Here is a 24,670-nt window from a genome sequence, read left to right as displayed (position 1 = left end):
CTTACAATAAACAACAGTCATAATCTCTCTCTCTTTCACACACACACACACACACACACACACACACACACACACACACACACACACACACACACAAATTAATAAATGGAAATTAAATTGGAGATTGGAAATGTCACGCTTGCCTGTCTTCAAAACCTGAGAGCCCTGCAGTCAGTTGTTCAAATATTAACATTGGACAGGGCAAAAATGTTTACGTCTTCTGTCCCATGAATCAGTAAGTAAAGCATCTTATCGAAACAAGATGTCAGACATACTGTAATTTGTCTTCTTTTAAATAGTTGTGTTATATTTGCAGGGTAAACAGCAGGACGGCAGGGATACTCGTATCCGCCTGGTCCGTGTCCGTGACCCGTGGGGTGTTGCTCCTCCACCATCTTGCAAGTCTAACGACTGGACAAAACTTGCGACTTCTGAGCAAGAAAAACAGAAACTCCAGCCTGTTGGGCAAGGAGAGTTTTGGTTAGTCCTTTAGCTTAAAGAAATACTTTAGCAATTTTCATGATTTCCTGTAACTTATCCATCTGAATCGTGTGTCATAACCAGGAACAAGTATGCATTCTTTCAAAACATTTCCTCTCTACTGATAGAACAATAGAAAACCTGCTTATTAGGAACTCTGTTTGGAAGGAAGTATTTGAAGTAGAGATATTTTGTTAGATAGAAAGATTTAGAAGTTCTTACATACGTTACAGATGGAGAGAGTTGCGACCGAGTCGATAAACAGTAAAGGTATATGCGTATATGTGGAACAGCACGTATGCAGTAGCAGCGCAAAAATACAATATGGAATTTAATGGCAACCTTCTTTCAAACATCTTAATCGTTCTTCGGCTCGCTCCTCCGTCAGGATGTATTTTGAAGAGTTCCAGAAAACCTTCACCAAGCTTGAGATCTGTAATCTGACTCCTGACACGCTGCAGGATGACAAACTGCTCAAATGGACCGTATCGGTGAACGAGGGCCGCTGGGTGAGAGGCTGCTCTGCGGGCGGCTGCAGGAATTACCCAGGTAGTGCGACGACTGAAATCAGAAAGAGTGCAGATGTCATCGGGCATCGAGGCAGGATACACCCTGGACGGAGTGCCAACCCATCACAGGGCACACACACACTCTCATTCACTCACACACTCACACACTACGGACAATTTACCAGAGATGCCAATCAACCTACCATGCATGTCTTTGGACCGGGGGAGGAAACCGGAGTACCCGGAGGAAACCCCCGAGGCACGGGGAGAACATGCAAACTCCACACACACAAGGTGGAGGCGGGAATCGAACCCCCGACCCTGGAGGTGTGAGGCGAACGTACTAACCACTAAGCCACCGTGCCCCCCCTCCAAAGATTTATTAATTATTTATTTATCAAATATTATTTATTAAAGAACTAATAAAGAATTTTTTATCCGTTTATGGTTACATGTTATAGAACAATTTCTGACCTTGAGGGTTCATTACTGCTCTGATATTAATGCAACTAAGGTGATTTATTTCCAATTGATTTAGAGATGTTCGAAACATATTGGTATCTCTATGAGACTGACGTCTTCTTCGTCTGTCTTGTCGCAGACACCTTTTGGACAAACCCTCAGTATCGGCTGCGTCTCACCGAGGAGGACGACGACGAGCCGGATGACGGGAAGAAGGGCTGCACCGTGGTGGTGGCACTCATGCAAAAGGGCAGGAGGAGAGAGAGTCACTCAGGAGCCATGCTGCACGCCATCGGCTTCGCCATCTATGAGGTAAACTGAAGTAAATTTACCAAGACGCCTTCTGATAGAGCTTAATGACATAATGATGTGGAACCGGACGGTTTACTGTGCTGGTGATCATGAGGAGATAAATATCTATTGAAGATAAAGTATTTCAGTGTCACTGATGTTATTTCCTGTGTTTAATTTATTTCTCTAATCTCTTGCTCAGGTTCCGAAGGAGGTACGACTACGACTGCGTGACAGGATGTTGTTTATCTCCTGAGTCTCACAGCACATCTCCTGCACTCGCACACACTCGCACTCAGTTCATTTGTTTCTACCATTTCTATTTGTCTTATTTCATTTATGTATTCCTTCCTTCCTTCTTTCTATTCCTTCATTCCTTCCTTCATTCCCTTCACTCTCTTCTTTAACTCCTTCTTACTGACCTTTGATTTTTTTTCCTTCACCCTTCCTCCCTTCAATCTTCCTTCCTTCCTTCCTTCCTTCCTTCCTTCTATCCTTCCTTCCCTCCCTTCCTTCCTTCTTCAACCCTTCCTTCCTTCCTTCCTTCCTTCCTTCCTTCCTTCTATCCTTCCTTCCCTCCCTTCCTTCCTTCATCAACCCTTCCTTCCTTCCTTTCTTCACTCTTCCTCCCTTCCTTCCTTCTTTCCTTTACTCTTCCTTCCTTCCTTTCCTCCTTCCTTCACTCTTCCTTCCTCCCTTCTTTCCTTCCTTCCTTCCACTATTTTTCTTTCTTTCTTTCCTTCCCTTTTTCTTTCTTTCTTTCCTTCCTTCCTTCCTCCCTCCCTTTCTTCCTTTCTTCACTCTTCCTCCCTTTCTTCCTTCACTCTTCCTTCCTTCTTTCCTCCACTCATCCTTCCTTCCTTCCTTCCTTCCTCCCTTCCCTACTCTTCCCTTCCCTTCCCTTAATTCCTTCCTTCCTTCCTTGCTTCCTTCCTTCCTTCCTCACAAATTCCTGCTTGTGGAAATGAACAATGTTCTGTAATTCTACTTTTATTGTGTACATTAACAAGCAGTGATTTATTTCTATAAAACATGACACAGAAAGTGTAACTTTTATTTATTATAAATGCTAACATATTAAATCTCAACCGAATATTCAGGAAGTCGGTTCTTAGACAAAAAGAAAAAGGCACTCAAAGATTTCTGCATTTCCTTCTTCTCCTTTAATCACCTCCATCTTCTCTGGTCTGTTTCTCCAACCCACAGATGCACGGCAACAAGCAGCACCTTCCCAAAGACTTCTTCCTGTACAACGCTTCCAAGGCTCGCTGCAAATCTTACATCAACCTGCGGGAGGTGACGGAGCGGTTCTGTCTGCGTCCCGGAGAGTACGCCATCGTCCCGTCCACCTTCGAACCTCACAAAGAGTCCGACTTCCTCCTCAGGGTTTTCTCTGAGAAGAAGAGCACATCGGAGTGAGTGTCAAAGTAACGTAGGAGAAGATTAAGGTGTGTAATTTAGTGTCAGGTCATGACATCTTCATGATTTCTCTCAGGCTGATGGGTGCCGTGATCGAGGCCGAGCCGTGTCCGGTTAGTTATTATTCAGATCTATCTCCATCTCTCAGAAACCTAAACCTACGTTTCCTTTACATTAAATTATCATTTTTTAATCAGTTTTTTTCTTTAACAGTTGGAAAATGACAAGAAGAAAATAAAGGTGAGGCATTTTGATGTCACATATCTGTGTGTGTTATTTTATTAGATGCTTCTGTATGGATTAAAGCAAATACTGTAAAATGACCCTAGCAAAGAAATATGAAAAATCATTCATTCTTTCTTTCCATCCTTCCTTTCTTCCTTCCTTCAATTTCTTCGTTCTTTCTTCCTTCCATCAATTTCTTCTTTCCTTCCTTCCTTCCTTCAATTTCTTCTTTCCTTCCTTCCTTCCTTCAATTTCTTTCCTTCCTTCCTTCAATTTCTTCTTTCCTTCCTTCCTTCCTTCCTTCCTTCCTTCAATTTCTTCTTTCCTTCCTTCCTTCCTTCCTTCCTTCCTTCCTTCCTTCCTTCCTTCCTTCCTTCCTTCAATTTCTTCTTTCTTTCCTTCCTTCCTTCCTTCTTTCCTTCCTTCCTTCCTTCCTTCTTTCCTTCCTTTCTTTCCTTCCTTCCTTCCTTCCTTAATTTCTTCTTTCCTTCCTTCCTTCCTTCCTTCCTTCCTTCCTTCCTTCCTTCCTTCAATTTCTTCTTTCCTTCCTTCCTTCCTTCTTTGTAAACATCTGTTTTTTTGGGTTTTTTTTTAACTTTCAGCTCACCGAGGATGAAGAGACCGAGGAGGAGAAACAGTTCCGGGCCATTTTTCAGCAGATTTCTGGAGATGTGAGATCAAACATATTGTGTGTGTGTGTGTGTGTGTGTGTGTGTGTGTGTGTGTGTGTGTGTGTGTGTGTGTGTGTGTGTGTGTGTGTGTGTGTGTGTGTGTGTGTGTGATCTCATCATAGTAATGAACTCTATGTTTATTCTCACACCATCCTCGTGGATTTCTCTCTCAGGACATGCAGATCAACGCCAAAGAGCTGACGATCGTCCTCAACAAAGCAGTGAGCCAACGTGAGACATGAGATTCAGAAAAAGATAAAAAAATGAAACTTCCCTGAATAACGACATTGACATTTCTGTCCATGTTCTAATCTGTTTGATCAGAGAAACAGCTGAAAGCCCAAGGATTCAGTCTGGACAGCTGCAGGAGCATGATAGCGCTCATGGATGTATCCTTCAAGTTCTTTTCTTTATGCATGGCTTTAGCTTGTTATAAATATCTGAGGAACGATCATTAGGAGCAGAATGAAGAAAGAGAGAGATTTCGACCTTGACCTGAGCTGTGAAAGACTGACGGAACGGGAAGATTAAACCTGCAGGAGTTCAAGCACCTGTGGAACAAGATCAAGCAGTGGAAGGTAAGAGGAAGGACTGCAATAATATAGACATATGTATATATATGTAGCCTCATACTGCAATAATATAGACATATGTATATATATGTAGCCTCATACTGCAATAATATAGACATATGTATATATATGTAGCCTCATACTGCAATAATATAGACATATGTATATATATATATGTAAAGCCTCATACTGCAATAATATAGACATATGTATATATATGTAGCCTCATACTGCAATAATATAGACATATGTATATATATGTAGCCTCATACTGCAATAATATAGACATATGTATATATATGTAGCCTCATACTGCAATAATATAGACATATGTATATATATATGTAAAGCCTCATACTGCAATAATATAGACATATGTATATATATGTAGCCTCATACTGCAATAATATAGACATATGTATATATATGTAGCCTCATACTGCAATAATATAGACATATGTATATATATGTAGCCTCATACTGCAATAATATAGACATATGTATATATATGTAGCCTCATACTGCAATAATATAGACATATGTATATATATGTAGCCTCATACTGCAATAATATAGACATATGTATATATATGTAGCCTCATACTGCAATAATATAGACATATGTATATATATGTAGCCTCATACTGCAATAATATAGACATATGTATATATATATATGTAAAGCCTCATACTGCAATAATATAGACATATGTATATATATGTAGCCTCATACTGCAATAATATAGACATATGTATATATATGTAGCCTCATACTGCAATAATATAGACATATGTATATATATGTAGCCTCATACTGCAATAATATAGACATATGTATATATATATGTAAAGCCTCATACTGCAATAATATAGACATATGTATATATATGTAGCCTCATACTGCAATAATATAGACATATGTATATATATGTAGCCTCATACTGCAATAATATAGACATATGTATATATATGTAGCCTCATACTGCAATAATATAGACATATGTATATATATGTAGCCTCATACTGCAATAATATAGACATATGTATATATATGTAGCCTCATACTGCAATAATATAGACATATGTATATATATATATGTAAAGCCTCATACTGCAATAATATAGACATATGTATATATATGTAGCCTCATACTGCAATAATATAGACATATGTATATATATGTAGCCTCATACTGCAATAATATAGACATATGTATATATATGTAGCCTCATACTGCAATAATATAGACATATGTATATATATATGTAAAGCCTCATACTGCAATAATATAGACATATGTATATATATGTAGCCTCATACTGCAATAATATAGACATATGTATATATATGTAGCCTCATGCTGCAATAATATTGTAATGTGTCTGTCTGTGTTTTCCCCTTGTTTCTGTCTGCCGTCTCTCCCTGATGTTAATTGTTGACCCCGCCCACCTATCTGTTACCATGGACACTAATTACATTCATTCTCTTCCCCAGGTGTTTTGTCTTAGTCCTTGTCTGTCTCTGTTTTGTGATTGGTTCTCGTTCACCATATATACTCTGTCTGTTCACTTCAATGTTGTTGGTCGTTTTTGGTGTTGGTGTGTGCATGTCCATGTTCCCGTTTCCTGTTTGTTCCGCGTTGCCTGCCTGTTTGTTCGTGTTTTGTTTAGTAAAAACTTTAAACTGCATTTGGATCCTCACTCGCCTTTGTCTCACCGTGTCACATCGTGACAAATATAGTCATATGTATATATATGTAGCCTCATACTGCAATAATATAGACATATGTATATATATATGTAGCCTCATACTGCAATAATATAGACATATGTATATATATATGTAGCCTCATACTGCAATAATATAGACATATGTATATATGTAGCCTCATACTGCAATAATATAGACATATGTATATATATATGTAGCCTCATACTGCAATAATATAGACATATGTATATATATGTAGCCTCATACTGCAATAATATAGACATATGTATATATATGTAGCCTCATACTGCAATAAATATAGACATATGTATATATATGTAGCCTCATACTGCAATAATATAGACATATGTATATATATGTAACCTCATACTGCAATAAATATAGACATATGTATATATATGTAGCCTCATACTGCAATAATATAGACATATGTATATATATGTAACCTCATACTGCAATAAATATAGACATATGTATATATATATATATATATGTAAAGCCTCATACTGCAATAATATAGACATATGTATATATATGTAGCCTCATACTGCAATAATATAGACATATGTATATATATGTAACCTCATACTGCAATAAATATAGACATATGTATATATATGTAGCCTCATACTGCAATAATATATACATATGTATATATATGTAAAACCTCATACTGCAATAATATAGACATATGTATATATATGTAGCCTCTTACTGCAATAATATAGACATATGTATATATGTAAAGCCTCATACTGCAATAATATAGACATATGTATATATATGTAGCCTCATACTGCAATAATATAGACATATGTATATATATGTAGCCTCATACTGCAATAATATAGACATATGTATATATATGTAGCCTCATACTGCAATAATATAGACATATGTATATATATGTAGCCTCATACTGCAATAATATAGACATATGTATATATATGTAACCTCATACTGCAATAAATATAGACATATGTATATATATGTAGCCTCATACTGCAATAATATAGACATATGTATATATATGTAACCTCATACTGCAATAATATAGACATATGTATATATATGTAGCCTCATACTGCAATAATATAGACATATGTATATATATGTAAAACCTCATACTGCAATAATATAGACATATGTATATATATGTAGCCTCATACTGCAATAATATAGACATATGTATATATGTAGCCTCATACTGCAATAAATATAGACATATGTATATATGTAAAACCTCATACTGCAATAATATAGACATATGTATATATATATGTAGCCTCATACTGCAATAATATAGACATATGTATATATGTAAAGCCTCATACTGCAATAATATAGACATATGTATATATATGTAGCCTCATACTGCAATAATATAGACATATGTATATATATGTAGCCTCATACTGCAATAATATAGACATATGTATATATATGTAAAGCCTCATACTGCAATAATATAGACATATGTATATATATGTAGCCTCATACTGCAATAATATAGACATATGTATATATATGTAGCCTCATACTGCAATAATATAGTCATATGTATATATGTAGCCTCATACTGCAATAATATAGACATATGTATATATATATGTAGCCTCATACTGCAATAATATAGACATATGTATATATATGTAGCCTCATACTGCAATAATATAGACATATGTATATATATATATATATATATATATATATATATATATATATATATATATATATATATATGTAAAGCCTCATACTGCAATAATATAGACATATGTTATTATATGTAGCCTCATACTGCAATAATATAGACATATGTATATATATGTAGCCTCATACTGCAATAATATAGACATATGTATATATATGTAACCTCATACTGCAATAATATAGACATATGTATATATATGTAGCCTCATACTGCAATAAATATAGACATATGTATATATATGTAGCCTCATACTGCAATAATATAGACATATGTATATATATGTAAAGCCTCATACTGCAATAATATAGACATATGTATATATATGTAGCCTCATACTGCAATAATAGAGACATATGTATATATATGTAAAGCCTCATACTGCAATAATATAGACATATGTATATATATGTAGCCTCATACTGCAATAATATAGACATATGTATATATGTAGCCTCATACTGCAATAAATATAGACATATTTTATATGTAAAACCTCATACTGCAATAATATAGACATATGTATATATATATGTAGCCTCATACTGCAATAATATAGACATATGTATATATGTAAAGCCTCATACTGCAATAATATAGACATATGTATATATATGTAGCCTCATACTGCAATAAATATAGACATATGTATATATATGTAGCCTCATACTGCAATAATATAGACATATGTATATATATGTAAAGCCTCATACTGCAATAATATAGACATATGTATATATATGTAGCCTCATACTGCAATAATATAGACATATGTATATATATGTAGCCTCATACTGCAATAATATAGTCATATGTATATATGTAGCCTCATACTGCAATAATATAGACATATGTATATATATATGTAGCCTCATACTGCAATAATATAGACATATGTATATATATGTAGCCTCATACTGCAATAAATATAGACATATGTATATATATATAGCATATACTGCAATATATATATACATATGTATATATATATGTAAAGCCTCATACTGCAATAATATAGACATATGTATATATATGTAGCCTCATACTGCAATAATATAGACATATGTATATATATGTAGCCTCATACTGCAATAATATAGACATATGTATATATAGTAGCCTCATACTGCAATAATATAGACATATGTATATATATGTAAGCCTCATACTGCAATAAATATAGACATATGTATATATGGAGCCTCATACTGCAAAAGATAGACTATGATAGAAGGAGCCGCAGACTGCAATGATAGCATGATATGTAGAGGAGGCGAGAAGAGAGGAGAGGAGGAGCGGGAGGGACGGGACGGGGAGGGAGGGAGGGAGGGAGGCGGGAGGGCGGGAGGGAGGGAGGGAGGGCGGGCAGGGAGGAGGGGGGAGGGAGGGAGGGAGGGCGGGAGGGAGGGCGGGGAGGGAGGGAGGGAGGGAGCGGGAGGGCGGGAGGAGGGAGGGCGGGAGGGAGAGGCGAGAGGGAGGGCGGGAGGTGGGAGGGCGGGAGGGAAGAGGGAGGGAGGGAATGAAAAAGATGTAGGGTGAAGTGAGGAGGGAGGGAGGGGGAGGGGAGGGCGGGCGGAGGGAGGGAGGGAGGAGTGGGACGCTGGGGGGATGGCGGGATAGAGGGGGAGGAGAGAGTGAGTGAGGCGGCTGTCTGATGAGTTAATGTACTCGGTGCGTTATTCAGATGAAAAAGAGTGGCTTGGGAGGGAGGTTGAGAAGGGGAGGGCGGGCGGGGTTGAAAGTTCTTTTACTCTTTCGTTCGTTCTTTCTTTCTTTCTCTTTTTTCTTTCTTTCTTTCTTTTTCTTATTTATGTTTTCATTTATTTCCTTTACCAATGAGTCACATTTTGCCTGCAGACAATCTTCACTCGCTATGACACAGACAAAAGCGGCACCATAAGCAGCTTTGAGATGAGAAACGCTGTTGCCGACGCAGGTACACGTCTCACACACCATCGTTTGTACTGACTTCTGCTGGATTTATATATACTATATGATCTGATTTATAAGTACTATCTTCTATATGTCTTACCTTGAAGTATGATAATAAGATCATCCCATCAGCTATGACAACATATTTGTGGATGTGTGTTATAAAAGCTTATACTAACGTCTGAGTTTTATTCTATATTTCACTTGCTAAGGTTTTCAGCTCAACCATCAGATTCATGAAATCATCGCCATGCGATACGCCAACGAGCACTTGTATTTGGATTTCGACAGCTACATTTGCTGTTTAGTGAGACTCGAGGGAATGTTAAGTAAGTCTGCATATCGTTCATAGTGACATGGGACTTGAGGGGAAAGTGTAATATCCACCAATACTAATACTATTAATAACATCAATATGTAATGTTGTTATTACTATACTGTATATAATGTAATGGTAAGAGAAGAAATAGGAGGTGGGAGGAGGAGGAGGAGGAGGAGGAGGAGGAGGAATAGGGAAATTGGAGGAGACATGGGGAGGGAGGAGGAGGAGAACTAGGAATAAGGAAGTACTAGAAAGAGGAGGAATAGGAGGAAAACTATGAAGTGAAGGAGGAAGAGGAGGAGGAATAAGGGGAGTACTATAAAGAGAAGGAGGCAGAGGAATAGGAGGAGGAGGAGGAGAAGGAATGGGGCAGGAGGAGTACTAGGAGGAGGAGTACTAGGAGGAGGAGTACTAGGAGGAGGAGTACTAGAAGAAGAACTAGGAAGAGGAGGAGAAGGAATAGGGGAATACTAGAAATAGAAGGAGAAGAAAGAATGGAAAGAAAAGGAAGAATAGAAAGAGGAGGAGGAACACTAGGAAGAGGTGGTCTAGGAGGAGGAGGTGTAGCAGTAGGAGTAATAAATGGAGGCATAGCAGTAGAAGTACTAAATGGAGGTGTAGCAGTAGGAGCAATAAATTGAGGTGTAGCAGTAGGAGTAATAAATGGAGGAGGTGTAGCAGTAGGAGCAATAAATTGAGGTGTAGCAGTAGGAGTAATGAATGGAGGAGGTGTAGCAGTAGGAGTAATAATTTGACTAGGTGTAGCAGTAGGAGTAATGAATGGAGGAGGTGTAGCAGTAGGAGTAATGAATGGAGGAGGTGTAGCAGTAGGAGTAATGAATGGAGGAGGTGTAGCAGTAGGAGTAATGAATGGAGGAGGTGTAGCAGTAGGAGTAATGAATGGAGGAGGTGTAGCAGCAGGAGTAATAAATGGAGGAGGTGTAGCAGTAAGAGTAATAATTTGACTAGTTGTAGCAGTAGGAGTAATAAATGGAGGAGGTGTAGCAGTAGGAGTAATGAATGGAGGAGGTGTAGCAGTAGGAGTAATAAATGGAGGAGGTGTAGCAATAGGAGTAATAAATGAAGGAGGTGTAGCAGTAGGAGTAATAAATGGAGGAGGTGTAGCAATAGGAGTAATAAATGAAGGAGGTGTAGCAGTAGCAGTAATGCATGGAGGAGGTGTAGCAGTAGGAGTAATAAATGAAGGAGGTGTAGCAGTAGGAGTAATAAATGGAGGAGGTGTAGCAATAGGAGTAATAAATGAAGGAGGTGTAGCAGTAGGAGTAATAAATGGAGGAGGTGTAGCAATAGGAGTAATAAATGAAGGAGGTGTAGCAGTAGCAGTAATGCATGGAGGAGGTGTAGCAGTAGGAGTAATAAATGGAGGTGTAGCAGTAGGAGTAATAAATGGAGGAGGTGTAGCAGTAGCAGTAATAAATGGAGGAGGTGTAGCAGTAGGAGTAATAAATGGAGGAGGTGTAGCAGTAGCAGTTGTAGATGAAGCAGTAGTACTACACAAAATGCCTCCTCACTGTTACACCGTTGTTCATCAGCTCCATAAGGCTGTATATTTTGTCACAGGAGCTTTCAAAGCCTTCGACAATGACGGAGACGGTCTCATCAAGCTCAATGTCCTCGAGGTGAAAGTCCAAACTTCACAAACGTAGTGTTTACTGTTAAAGTTCTGCACACATCCGTTAACTCCTCCCTCGCTTCCTTCTGCAGTGGCTTCAACTCACCATGTACGCGTAGAGATCAGGACAGACCTCGTCACACGGATAAAACACAAGACTGTGATACGATTGTTTACTCCTGGGACAGTGTCAATAAGGTGCTGCTTCATTTTACAACACTTTCTGAAGTCAATTATTCCCTTTTTTTTTTTAATCTGTTTCTATGACGGCTCATTGTGTGTGTGTGGGGGGGGGGGGTTGTTTTGTGTTCCAGTTCCAATGATATCAAGACGTGAATAAATGATTTGTTGACTTGGAGTTTTATTTTATATTCTTTAACCTCCTTTGACCTGTCATTAAAAAGCTATGTCCACTCACACAACTATTTCTTTCTCTGTTGTTGTTGTTGTATCTGTTGACACGATCAGACCGGCTGCTGACGACCGTGTCGAGGCTCAGGTTCACCAAAAACATTTTTTTATCTTCTGAAATTCTGAATGCAAAATCTTTACCACAAATATGATAAAGGTTTTACATTTTGTAGAGCTGATTAAATGCTAAACTTGGACTGGATCTACATTGTTCATCCAGAGACACTCACTCATTTTCTACCGCTTATACGAACTTCTCGGGTCACGGGGAGCCTGTGCCTATCTCAGGCGTCATCGGGCATCGAGGCAGGATACACCCTGGACGGAGTGCCAACCCATCACAGGGCACATACACACTCTCATTCACTCACACACACACACACACACACCGGAGTACCCGGAGGAAACCCCCGAGGCACGGGGAGAACATGCGTACTCCGGTTTCCTCCCCCGGTCCAAAGACATGCATGGTAGGTTGATTGGCATCTCTGGAAAATTGTCTGTAGTGTGTGAGTGTGTGTGTGAGTGAATGAGAGTGTGTATGTGCCCTGTGATGGGTTGGCACTCCGTCCAGGGTGTATCCTGCCTCGATGCCCGATGACGCCGGAGATAGGCACAGGCTCCCCGTGACCCGAGAAGTTCGGATAAGCGATAGAAAATGAATGAATGAATGCACACGAGTCACTCAGGTGTTCTTCCTCCTTCACTGCTCCAGAATCCAGAGCTGTGGGACGTCTCCTGCTCCCTCCGCTTGGCTTCCTGCAGCTGCTGCATCAGCTTTAATACACTGTCACAATACACAGTGTTGTCTGCGTGCTGTCGCATTACTTGCTGTACTTACGCTGATCGTTAGTCCGTGACTGAACCGATATCAGGATGAGTTTATTGATCAAAACTTCTAGAGCACTTCTGTAACACGTCTTTGAAATCCATTTTCTGATCCAATAAGAATCCCATCACAAAACGTATCTCGCAAAAGCTCGTAACCTGGAACATCTAGACTTCTAGATATCGGAGCTTAAATTATATGTAGAATGTAAAAATGTGAAAAGAAGAAAAAAAAGAAAGAAAACACCATGACATCAGAAGAACAGTCTTGTTTGGTATTAGGAGAAAACCCACTTTGGAAAATTGTTACCATTCTCATACATCATTGTGAGCTGGATGTCATGTGATCTGATGACGATCCTTACTGAGGATAACTCTATACAGTAGGATACATAGCTCTGTGTTCATGCGAGTGCGTGAAGCCTATTTAAACTGATAGAGACTTAACTACATACTATATGTAGTATATTATACTATATGTTTAGAGAGAAAGAGAGAGAGAGAGTGAGTGATTGAGCGAGCGAGATAGAGAGAGAGAGACAGAGAGAGTGAGTGAGTGAGCAAGAGAGAGAGAAAGCGAGAGTAAGCAAGAGAAAGTGAGAACAAGAGAGTGAAAGAGAGAGAGAGAGCAAGAAAGAGAATGAGAACGAGAGAGTGATAGAGAAAGAGAGAAAATGAGAGAGAGAGAGAGAGAGAGAGAGAGAGAGAGAGCAAGAAGGAGAGAGAACAAAACAGAGTGAGAGAGAGGACGAGAGTGCGCATGAACGAGAGAGTACAAGAGGGAGCGAGAAAGAAAGCGAGAGAGAGGGAGTGAGTAGGCGAGTGAGTGAGCAAGAGAGAGAGAGCAAGTGCGGGTGAGAGTGAGCAAGAGAGTGAGTAAGCGAGAGAGAGAGAGAGAGAGAGAGAGAGAGAGAGAGAGAGAGAGAGAGAGAGAGAGAATTCCTGTCATTTCCTGAAACCAGGTTCAGTTGAATGCAGCATGAGTTGTCTGGAGGTATCAGAGCATAAAACAAAAAGGTCTCAGTGACTCCGTACTTCCTGTAAACTGCGTCCGTTTCCCGAGAACTTCAACAGAACAAGAGTTTAAACAGGAGAACAGACCAGAAATGTCGTCTTATCAAATCTAAAGGCTTAAAAAACTAGAACTCACATCATAAAGGATTAAATCAAAAGGTTTTATAGACAGCGGTCAGGTCTAAAGCACACAGAGCTCCTAAACTAACAGTCCTGAGATCTCAGTAATCATGGAGGACTTATCAGCTCCTTCCCCCTTATATTACAGTACAGTGACTTCGGCACACGCCGCCGAGTGATGCTTACACGCCGGTATCGGGCCGGGCCTCGGAGCCACACCCACAGACACGTGTAACGTCACTTCCTGAGAGCTTTATGTGCGTATTTCTTTATTAAATCAAAGAATAGAGAAAAATCTAGGAGATTAAATTCAGTGCGAAAAGAAGAGCGATCGAGCGCTGGGTCCTGATGCTGCAGAAGTAGGAGAATCTGCATCTGGTGACTGGTCTGGTCTGGAATCTGGATGGAGAGTGAAGAGTACGAACATGAAGAAGAACTTAGTCAGGAAGTGTCATTCTATACAGGATGTTTTCTTTCTTTCTTTCTTTCTTTCTTTCTTTCCCTTCACACACTCTTTGTCTTTCTTTCCTTCCTTCCTTCTTTCTTTCTTTCTTTCTTCACACATAATTTTTCTTTCTTTCCTTCTTTCTTTCCCTTCACAGTGTCTTCCTTCTTTCTTTCTTTCCTTCCATCTTTCTTTCCCTTCACACTCTGTCTTTCTTTTTCTTTCTTTCTCTCATTCTCTCTTCTTCACATTCTTTTTCTTTCTATTCCTTCTTTCTTTCCCTTCACAGTCCTTTCTTTCTTCCTTCCTTTCTTTTTACATTTTCTTTTTTCTCTTCACTTTCTTTTTCTTTCTTTCCTTCCCTTCACAGTCTCTTCTTTCTTTCATTCTCTCTTCACACTCCCTTCCTTCCTTCCTTTCCCTTCACACACTTTTTCTCTCTTTCTTTCTTTCTTTCTTTCTTTCTTTCTTTCTTTCTCTCCTTCTTTCTTTCCTTTCACAGTATCTTTTCTTTCTTTCTTTCTCTCTTTCCCTTCGCACACTTACTTTCTTTCTTTCTCTTTCTTTCCCTTCACACACTCTCTCTTTCTCTCTCCACACTCCCTTCCTTCCTTTCCTTCTTTCTTTCCCTTCACACACTTTTTCTTTCACTTTCTTTCTTTCTTTCCCTTCACATGCTATTTTTTTTCTTTCTTTCTTTCTTTCTTTCCTTCCTTCTTTCTTTCTTTCTTTCCCTTCACACACTTTTTTCTTTCTTTCTCTCCTTCCTTCCTCCCTTCCTTCCCATGCTGTTCAGTAATGTCACTAGTGAAGTAAGGTACCTTTAATTCTACGCAGGATGTTTATTCGTTTACCCCTGAGGGACGACATCTCTGCAGTTACCTAAAGGAAATAAAAATAAAATGCTGTTATTGGGAATCTTTCCCAGGGATTTATAGCATCTTAAAGAGAACCTTTGGGATTATGTGAGATGATTAATGTTGTGAGCTGCTACAGTACAGTATGTGATCACTGTGGTGCAGACAGACCTCCTGTTTCATCATCTGAAGGCGCTGAACTTCCATGAAGGCGGTTTGTAGAGCAGCTTGAGCTCGGAGCAGTCGACGGTCTACGTCCTCCAGAGAGCCGCACAACTCCACCTCTCTGAGAGAGATGACTAACAGCTCATTCACCTGACCTACACACACACACACACACACACACACGTTATATATAACCTGCAACTGCGCCGTGCAAAAGTATTAGCCCCCATTTGAGCTTTTCCATGTTTGGTATAATTGCAACCTGGAACTGAAATAAACTTATTAGAAATATACAGTATGTCATGAATCTACACAAACAGGCCATAAGATTGTAGAGGTTTTTTTTATATACTTAGTAGAATTGAGTCTGTGTACAATTCAGGTGTCATGTGTACAGTATGTTCCCTGTTCCTGGAGGAACCCTGAGTTCATTAGAGAACACACCTACATTTGGCGGAGCCTCTTATACAGAACGACTTACATAGAACACCAATGTCTTTATATAACCGAGCAATTGTAGTGTCGGCTGCTTGGACCTGGGATTCAAACTCACAACCTTTCGATCAGTAGTTCGAACTGATCGATAGACCACCTTTTTACACCTGGTCACTTCCTGCGTTTTCTGTGATCAGATAGCTATCCAATGGTAAAAAGACCAGGTCTAAATGTCCTTCGAAACGTTTTGGAGACGGATATAAATCCGATGGTTCGAACCCCTTCAGGAGGAGGTCTGGGATGCGTTTCAGATGAAACTGGACAGGTGTAAATGAATGTGGTTGTTCAAGCCACATACGTCAGCGCTAAACTCCTCCCAAAGAGAAGTACGTCACTCGCAGGCGATCTTTCATCCAGGCATCTCGTCGGGGCTTAAACAGTAAATGCTGTTTTTTGTTGCATAAACGTCATAACCAGTTTATTCCGCACACCCCAAAGTGTGTTCTGTTTCAATTACCCCGGAAATGAGGTAAAATATTAGCATTTTGTGTGGGAGTAGAAAGATGGGATCGATATCCGATTCGCCGAGACGCATTTATGCGGCCTGATGTAAACGGAACAGTTTTAACAAATCAGGTAGCTGTGGGATCAGAGACAACACACGAAGTGACCGGGTGTAAAAAAGACCCTAAGCTACAGTACCACCTACACAAAAGTGCATCATGAAGATTAAATAGCTATCAAAACAAGTCCAGGAAAAATCAGTAACTAAACTGTGTAAAAGACGAAGTTGGGATTAAACCCTTCCACCTTAAGGTAACGTACAAAACCGTGCTACCGCCACCATGCGGAGTTTATGAGGAATGGTCTCAACCTCCGGGTGAACATTTACACAAGCACTTTAATATCCTCATGTGGATATTTGTGTTTTTGTGTCACTTACTTTTTGGAGTATCCGTGAGGGGAAAATCCTTTGGAACAAGCAGAAGAATTGTTGAGAGATTGAAAAAAAATATTGAACCGTTTCTTTATTATTTATTCCATATTTTACTTTCTTACTTGTATTTCCTCTTTTATTTGTGTTTGTGCGTTAGGGACGAGCGGGATTGTGTCCTGGTCGGTCGTTTCCAGCGCCGGTTCTTTAGAATAATCAGACATCTTCTCTGTCTTTACGCAAACTGCGCTTTCTCGTGGTGTCGCGTTCTGCCATCTCGCTAAATCCCGGGTTTCTGAGGCGATGTCGTCATCGGGTTCAGTGCTTTCCAGCCGGTCGGCAACGAGCTCAGGAGATCTGCTCGTCCCTGAGGTGCTGGGATTCTCTCCAACGTCTGTTCTTTTCTCTTCTGTTGTCCATGAGGTGTGATTTGTGCTTGAGATCCTGAGGTCACGTCTGTCCGCGTCTTCGCTCGGGCAACCTACGGAGCAAGGTAGAGTTACGGTGTCGCACTCGATGGACGCCCACTGGAAGCCTTCGTCTAGCTCGAAGGGCTCAAGACCTTCTTCTCGTGGATCAGGAGGTAACGGCGACACGAGCTCGATCCCGAACCTTAGAAAAGAGAAGATGCCTTGGTTATGACTCGAGATGGTAATCAACAATTTTTACTTTCGATTATTATTATTATTTTTAAATTATCATTAGTCACAATTTAGGGTCAAATCTTTTATTTCAAATGAATAAAGAATTGTTGCATTTTTTAAGGATTTAAACATATTCATCATTGAGTCAAAGTAAAAAAAACCTTTATGTATCTAAATAGTGCCATATTTATTATATATATACTTATTTATTTATTTGTAATTTGATGCTATAGATGAAACTTATTTTTCATTTCAAGTTTCATACCAAATAAAATGTAAAAAAGCTATTTCTAATAATAATAATAATAATAATGAATAATAATAATGAATAAATAAATGATGAAAAAAAAAATACTACTACTACTACTAATAATAATAATAATAATTATATTATTATTATTATTATTATACAAAATATTGCAGAATCTAAAAAAGATATTTAAAATTAGAAACTGTCATTCATTCTGTAAAAAATAGAGAAATAAACCCCAGACTCTAAATAGGGGGTGCACAAACCTTTGCACCAGCATGTGTAAGAGTGTATTATAGACAATCCTGCAAGTGTTTATGATAAAGGACGTTGGTCCTCTCACCTGGGCAAACCCTTCTCTCTCTGCAGCTTCCTGTGAGTGGCTTCCTGATACATCTCCTTCCAGTTGAAACGCCACTGCGAGCTCTTGGAGCTGATGAGCTTCTGCAGCACCGGCTTCAGCACCGGCGTCTTGGCGGCTTGGCACGGCTTCTGAGACGTTCGGATTCCTCGCGCCGCCTTCAGGTTGGGTTTGCTGGCCTCCGCTTTGCCGACCGATCGGTTCAACAAGGTCGGGAGGACGTTCCTGGTCTGGCTGGTTTCTGCTGTCTCCTGTGGTCCTGCTCCTGTGGATGTCAGAAGGACGTCCTCCGGTTTGCTTAGAGATGACGTTCTCTGGCTCTTGCAGGCTTGCGCCTCACATTTCTGACTCTTTCTGGACATCTGTGGAGGCTTTGAGGAGAAACGTAGGTTGTCCGAAAGCGTAGTTTCTGGTCTGAGCTCAGGATCGGGATCTTTCAAAGAACTGACCTGTGGACGCTCCGTGCTCAGAGAATTCCGGATGTTTTTCAGCATTATGGATAAGTGATCTGGTTCTGGAGCAGGAAGCGGTGCGGCAGCGGACGCAGGCGGATTCACGCGCCCAACTTCTCCGGGACAAACAGACGCCTTCATGAATCTGGCGTTCATGAATCTGGCCTTCATGAATGAAAGATCTCTTGTACATTGCTTCTTCATGGATGGAGATTCAAAGGTGTTGGCGTTACACGATCTCTTCTGACCGAGCACGACTTTATCCTGCTCTCTGTTCTGCTGCGATCGGTCTTCAGCGCAGGAAGAAAAGATGTCCGACCGAGATAACTCGTCACCTGCAAAGTGCACGTCCTCGTTCTGGAACCGGGAGACGGACTTTGACAGCTGCCAATGATGATATTCAGCCTGGGATTGGCTTTGAGACAGAGGACCAGCTTCTGTGTTCGTCCTTCCTTCTTTGTTCTCATTATTGAGTAGAAAAGCGACACATCTGTTGTCGGTCGATGCCGAGTTCACCGCCTGTGGTCCGGGAATGCCGAAAGCTTTCGTCCGTGTAGTTTGATAAAATCCCCCATGGATCTTCGCTGCTTTTCTTTCTCTCTTTTTATTCATCTTCTCTCTATTCTTCTGCTTTCTATGGGTGAAGAAAGACAAGAAAGAAATCTTTAAAACCATCTCTAAAAAAAATCATCCATCATGCTTTGGATCCTAGTCCTAATCTCGTGTCTCTGGAATATGTTTGGAGTAATCAATTAATCCTGTGATGGATTTCAGACACCAAACTATTACTGTATAGCTTCAGCATGAATAATAATGATGATGATGATAATAATAATAATAATAATAATAATAATAATAATAATAAATTAAACAAAAAAACAAAACAAATAAATAAAATGGAAATAATAAATAAAATAATAATATTAAAATATAAATACATAAATACTGATAAATAATAATAATAATAATAATAAAATTTTTCATAATAAAATGTAATAAATAATAAAATAAAGTAATATAATAATACTAATAAATAATAATAATAATAAATAATAATAATTATTATTATTATTATAATAAATAAATAAATAAATAGATAGATAGATAGATAGATAGATAGATAGATAGATAGATAGATAGATAGATAGATAGATAGATAGATAGATAGATAGATAATAATGAAATAAAATAATTATAATAAATAGTAAAATAAAATAATTATAAATACAAAATAAATAAATACTAATAATAGATAATATAAATAACAATAATAATAATAAATAAATAAATAAATAATAACAATAATAATAAAAAGTAATAATAATAATAATTATTATTATTATTATTATTATTATTATTATTAGACAGGACAGAAATCTTTAAAACCATCTCTAAAAAAATCTCCATCATGTTTTGGATCCTAGTCTTTGGAATCTCGTGTCTCTGGAATATATTTAGAGTGATCAGTTAATCCTGTGATGGATTTCAGACACTAAACTATTACTGTATAAAGCTTCAGCATGAAGAGGTTTATTTTAACAGAACAGATGCAGAAGCTTCATTAACTCACAACATTCATAAATTCAGGACAAATGACCTTTTTTTTTTTCAAACATTTCTAAGCCGCTTCGTGTTTCTCTGCCGTCTCGTCGTCTGATTATTTCTCCCCTTGATTTCTTTCGTGTCGTGTCGGGATATTAAATATAAATAAATCGTTATTTAAATTTAATTCTATACGTAATAAGAAATAATCATCAACATCATAAATAAATAATGCCTTAATATTTTTAAGAAACAGACCTTTATTCTATCACACATGCGTTAAACACACACATGTTAATAAAAAGCTCACAAATTCTTAAATAATTACTAATACTAATAGGATGGCTTTGAGAAACATCCTGTCTTTGTCTAAAAAGTTTTTTCAACCTAAATGACCTTTTTTTTTTTTTTTACCTCTTGTGCTTTCAGATTTTTATTTATTAAAGACACTTAGCTTTTTTTTTTTTTTTTTTTTTGTTAAAGCTTAAAGCTTAGCTTCCCATCGCTACGGCACAAATAAACGTCTGCGATGCTGCGTTTGGGCCCCGGGGGCCAGATTTTGGACGCCGCCGGTTTACGGTGTATTAAATCTTACTTGGCCATCATGCGGTTGTGATCTCTCTGAGCACACAGAACTTTTAGCTCGTCGTTGTTGTAATCCACCATCAGGCCGCTCTCTCTGTGTTTGCTGAACTGCTCCAAACCCGGCAGGGACACGTCACACGCCCAACACTTGTGCTTCTGCTCCCTGACACAACCAGAAGAATCAATTCATTTATTCATTTATTTTTAAAACTTTACTCTTGACCACATTGCTATACAAGCACATAACGTACATTCGATACCCACCCGGCTTTAAGACTCTCAATGGCCTCGTGGTGTGTGAGGCTGTGCATGTGTTTGTCCAGGTTCTGGGAAGAAATAAGAGAGTTTACGTTGAAAGTTTACGTATAAGGGTGTTGGAGTCATTCTGCAGAAGCCGACAGAGCCGACGGAGCCGACGGAGCCGACGGAGCCGACAGAGCCGACAGAGCTTGTCCTGTGACGCTCGCTTGAAATCCAAAGAGAAGAAACAACGTGTAAAAATCCTACACGTTTCCGTAAGGGACGTATCATATGGTAGGGTTAGGAAGGACAAGACAGAGACATAGACATACGGTAGGGTCAGGAAGGACAAGACAGAGCCTTAAACAGACCTTTTTCTCCCATTCTAACGCTAGAACAATTAGTACGACTAAGTCGTGTGAGTTTTTGATGTCAGTCCTTTATATACTGTCGCTTGTATACTGTGAGCGAAGGACAATAAAAACACAAAGTAATAAACATACAGGACATGAACTCTATCTTGAGCAAGGCACCGAAACCCACCAACTGCTCCTCGGGCGCCGCAGCATAAATGGCTGCCCACTGCTCTGGGTGTGTGTTCACGGTGTGTGTGTGTGTGTGTGTGTGTTCACTGCTATGTGTGTGTTCATGGTCTGTGTGTGTGTTCACTTTGGATGGGTTAAATGCAGAGAAGAAATTCTGAGTATAGGTCACCGTACTTAGCCGTATGTCACGTCACTCTCACTATCTATTGTCTAATTTATCTATTTATCTAAATAAAGTCATAAATAAAGGCACTGACTCATTTGATCTGGAATTTTGTTCAACCGACTGGAGAACCTTGAGGCATGGCTTCATCCTTGGCCAGAGGTAGCTCAGTGGTCCCAGGGCCATCAAGATTCCAGTCCTCAGACCATGAGCACGGCCTTTAACCCTCAGTCATTCAACTGGATAAATGAGATAAACGTAAGTCTCTCTGGATAAGGGTGTCTGCCAAATACCGTAAATGAAAGTGTAAACGTCTTCATGGAGGTGAGTCCAGCAGCTTTTTTTATTTAGATGAGCACATTCTGCCTTATGCTTCTCAGGGCTCGGGGTTCAACACATGGCTCGGGGTTTCCTTCGCCAGACCGAAGACATCCCTGGTAGTTTGATTGGCATCTCTAAACTGTCTGTAGTATTTGAACAGGTTGCATCCTGTCCAGTTTTTCCATCACCAAAGAGAACTTTTGGGATTCTGGAGCAGGAGAAAAACACACGATTCTTCCCATTTTATGCAAACGTCACGTCACGAGGAAACATTCAGGACTCAGACCAACCATGGAGCTGAAATTGAAGAAGCACCAACACTGCGACGACAGGGGAGCGAGAAACGACGAACAAACAGGATAAACGAGAAAACAGCGTGGAAGGAGCGAAGGAACGAGCCGAGTAGAACAGGCAGAAAGGAAGCGGGGGAGGAGGAGGAAAGGTAGGAGAGGACGGAATGGAGATAAGGCATAGTTCTTCCGGGGCCCAGGCTGTCGCGAATCTTTGCCACACTCCCAGCCCAACCCCCACCGCGGCGCACGAGAGTCTGGGCCCCACTTTGACGTGCCCCCCACGGAGGGCTTTCCCGAGAAAGTGCCACGGTTGTCCCAGGGGGCGAGCCAGAAAGCGAAGTGCCGCACACAAACGCGGACCAATAACAACACCCCCCCCCACCCCACCACCACACACCCAAAGACAATTGCGACCCTTTGTTAGGACGAAAAAGGGCACCAAACCAACAGCGAGAAGCAAACAACAGACAAAAAAAACCGAAAAAAAACGCGAAAGAGAGAGGAAGGACTATTGAGAGCTTGCCCCGATTGTCGTAAAAAGGAGTTCGAAGGAGAAAGACACGGTTACAAAGGGGGGGGGAAAAAGATGATGAGGAGCAAAAAAATCCGACACTGTGTTTGTTGTTAATAAGAGCTGGACACGGGGACATGACACATTGACACTCAACCCCTCCAGGCCGCAGCCCCGATCCGCAAACCACACCCGCGAACAAAACAGTCAGAGGAGGCAAGCGGAAGAATCTAGAGCACTCGCCTTCCAGAGCTGGGGCACGCCAATGTCGCCCACACGCAGCCAAGCCCAGTGAATACGAAAGAGCGGAGGGGTGACACTACCATCAGGGAAGTCGCTTCGGGATAGCGGGAGGAGAGGGAGGAGGGAGAAACGTCGCTTAGCTCGCTGCCCGAGGGCCGTTATCGGTAACATCGCACATAAGCCCGGGCGGGCGGGTCGTTACAGTAACAGTAAACGATGCTGCTGGTGAGTCAGGATCAGAATTCGGAATCAGAAAGATCTTAGTTGACACGTGGTATATTTAAATATAATAAATGAAAGCAAAAATAAAAATAAAAGAAAGTGTTAGAATAAGGATTCTGTGGGTCAGAAAAGCAAGGTTGATAATGTAGGTGTCTGATATAATTGTTACAAATAGTGACAGTTTCTATAAGGATTTTATTTTATGTATTTTTTATTTTATGTTTTTAATGTATTTATTTAAATAATTTTATGGTCTCATCTACTGGTATATATCTGAAGTTTTCTGTAGAGATGCTTTTTTGATCTGATTTATTGTCATTATTTTTGGACCCTGAGTTGATGACACTGGTCTCCAGGGTCAGTGCTTTGCATCAGTGTTGCACAGCAGAATTACTCTCAGATACATCTCAGTATGAGTGATAACAGGATCATTGCTGCTTTGACTTAAAATATCTATAAACAGTTGTAATATATAATATGTGGAGGCAGTCGTTAGCTATGGTAGAGAGTCGACTCTAAGCGAAGGTGAGGCGGTCGAAGTCTCGGGCATGACACGACGGAGGTGCCCTGAGCAAGGCACTGAACCCCCCAACTGCTCCCGTGCGCCGCAGCCCGGGATCCTGACCACTGCTTCGGGTGTGTGTTCACGGTGTGTGTGTGAGGGTGTGTGTGTGTGTGTGAGGGTGTCATGCTGGTCACTTTTTATGCAAACAGGATTGACAAGAAGTGCTGGCAGAATAACAAACGAACAAAATGACCATCATGATATAGAAAGAAACTGTATAATCACTAATAACTGTGAATAATAATCAATAGATTACACCAATCTTCACGAATAATTGCCCATAAAGTATTACGGTGGGTTTATTCCTCTTTAAACACAAATTGCAGCTAGAACAAATCTTATTAGGAAAGAACAAAAACATTTGTTTTAAAGTATTTATATTTATATTATTTTAATATTAATAATTTAAATGTTTAACTCTCCGTACAGACAAATTCACCATTACAAGGTACATATTAAATAGAGAATATTTTACTACATGATGATGTTTTTTTTTTTTTTTACAGAACCCGATCCCTCATGTTAACGCAAGGGTGGCGGTAGAAAAACCAACGCGCTCAGCACAACG

General features: G+C 39.6%; 2 protein-coding genes across 2 annotated transcripts in view; one reads left to right on the top strand and one right to left on the bottom strand.

The window, feature by feature from the left end:
• The window catches only part of capn3b (calpain 3b), a 30,965-nt gene extending 18,759 nt beyond the window's left edge, over positions 1–12,206 (top strand). The window contains exons 7-21 of the mRNA XM_047801300.1: positions 317–480; positions 869–1,029; positions 1,591–1,763; positions 1,945–1,956; positions 2,949–3,157; positions 3,238–3,274; positions 3,375–3,401; positions 3,989–4,057; positions 4,231–4,288; positions 4,382–4,446; positions 4,567–4,635; positions 9,927–10,005; positions 10,214–10,330; positions 11,905–11,963; positions 12,049–12,206. Coding sequence (XP_047657256.1) covers positions 317–480; positions 869–1,029; positions 1,591–1,763; positions 1,945–1,956; positions 2,949–3,157; positions 3,238–3,274; positions 3,375–3,401; positions 3,989–4,057; positions 4,231–4,288; positions 4,382–4,446; positions 4,567–4,635; positions 9,927–10,005; positions 10,214–10,330; positions 11,905–11,963; positions 12,049–12,075 — 1,326 coding nt within the window. The 3' untranslated portion in view covers positions 12,076–12,206. The remainder of the gene's footprint in view (positions 1–316; positions 481–868; positions 1,030–1,590; positions 1,764–1,944; positions 1,957–2,948; positions 3,158–3,237; positions 3,275–3,374; positions 3,402–3,988; positions 4,058–4,230; positions 4,289–4,381; positions 4,447–4,566; positions 4,636–9,926; positions 10,006–10,213; positions 10,331–11,904; positions 11,964–12,048) is intronic.
• Positions 12,207–14,351: 2,145 nt separating this feature from the next.
• LOC125139072 overlaps positions 14,352–24,670 on the bottom strand; it is a 10,942-nt gene continuing 623 nt past the window's right edge. The window contains exons 2-10 of the mRNA XM_047801961.1: positions 23,316–23,409; positions 21,264–21,325; positions 21,010–21,162; positions 18,403–19,506; positions 17,291–17,777; positions 17,175–17,202; positions 15,803–15,951; positions 15,596–15,656; positions 14,352–14,728 (exon numbers count right to left, since the gene is read on the bottom strand). Coding sequence (XP_047657917.1) covers positions 14,640–14,728; positions 15,596–15,656; positions 15,803–15,951; positions 17,175–17,202; positions 17,291–17,777; positions 18,403–19,506; positions 21,010–21,162; positions 21,264–21,325; positions 23,316–23,409 — 2,227 coding nt within the window. The 3' untranslated portion in view covers positions 14,352–14,639. The remainder of the gene's footprint in view (positions 14,729–15,595; positions 15,657–15,802; positions 15,952–17,174; positions 17,203–17,290; positions 17,778–18,402; positions 19,507–21,009; positions 21,163–21,263; positions 21,326–23,315; positions 23,410–24,670) is intronic.

This window comes from Tachysurus fulvidraco, chromosome 16, assembly GCF_022655615.1.
Source record: "Tachysurus fulvidraco isolate hzauxx_2018 chromosome 16, HZAU_PFXX_2.0, whole genome shotgun sequence".
In the NCBI taxonomy this organism is placed as follows: Eukaryota; Metazoa; Chordata; class Actinopteri; order Siluriformes; family Bagridae; genus Tachysurus; species Tachysurus fulvidraco.
Note: the sequence above shows the minus strand (reverse complement) of the source record. Positions and strands in the feature narration are given on the sequence as shown.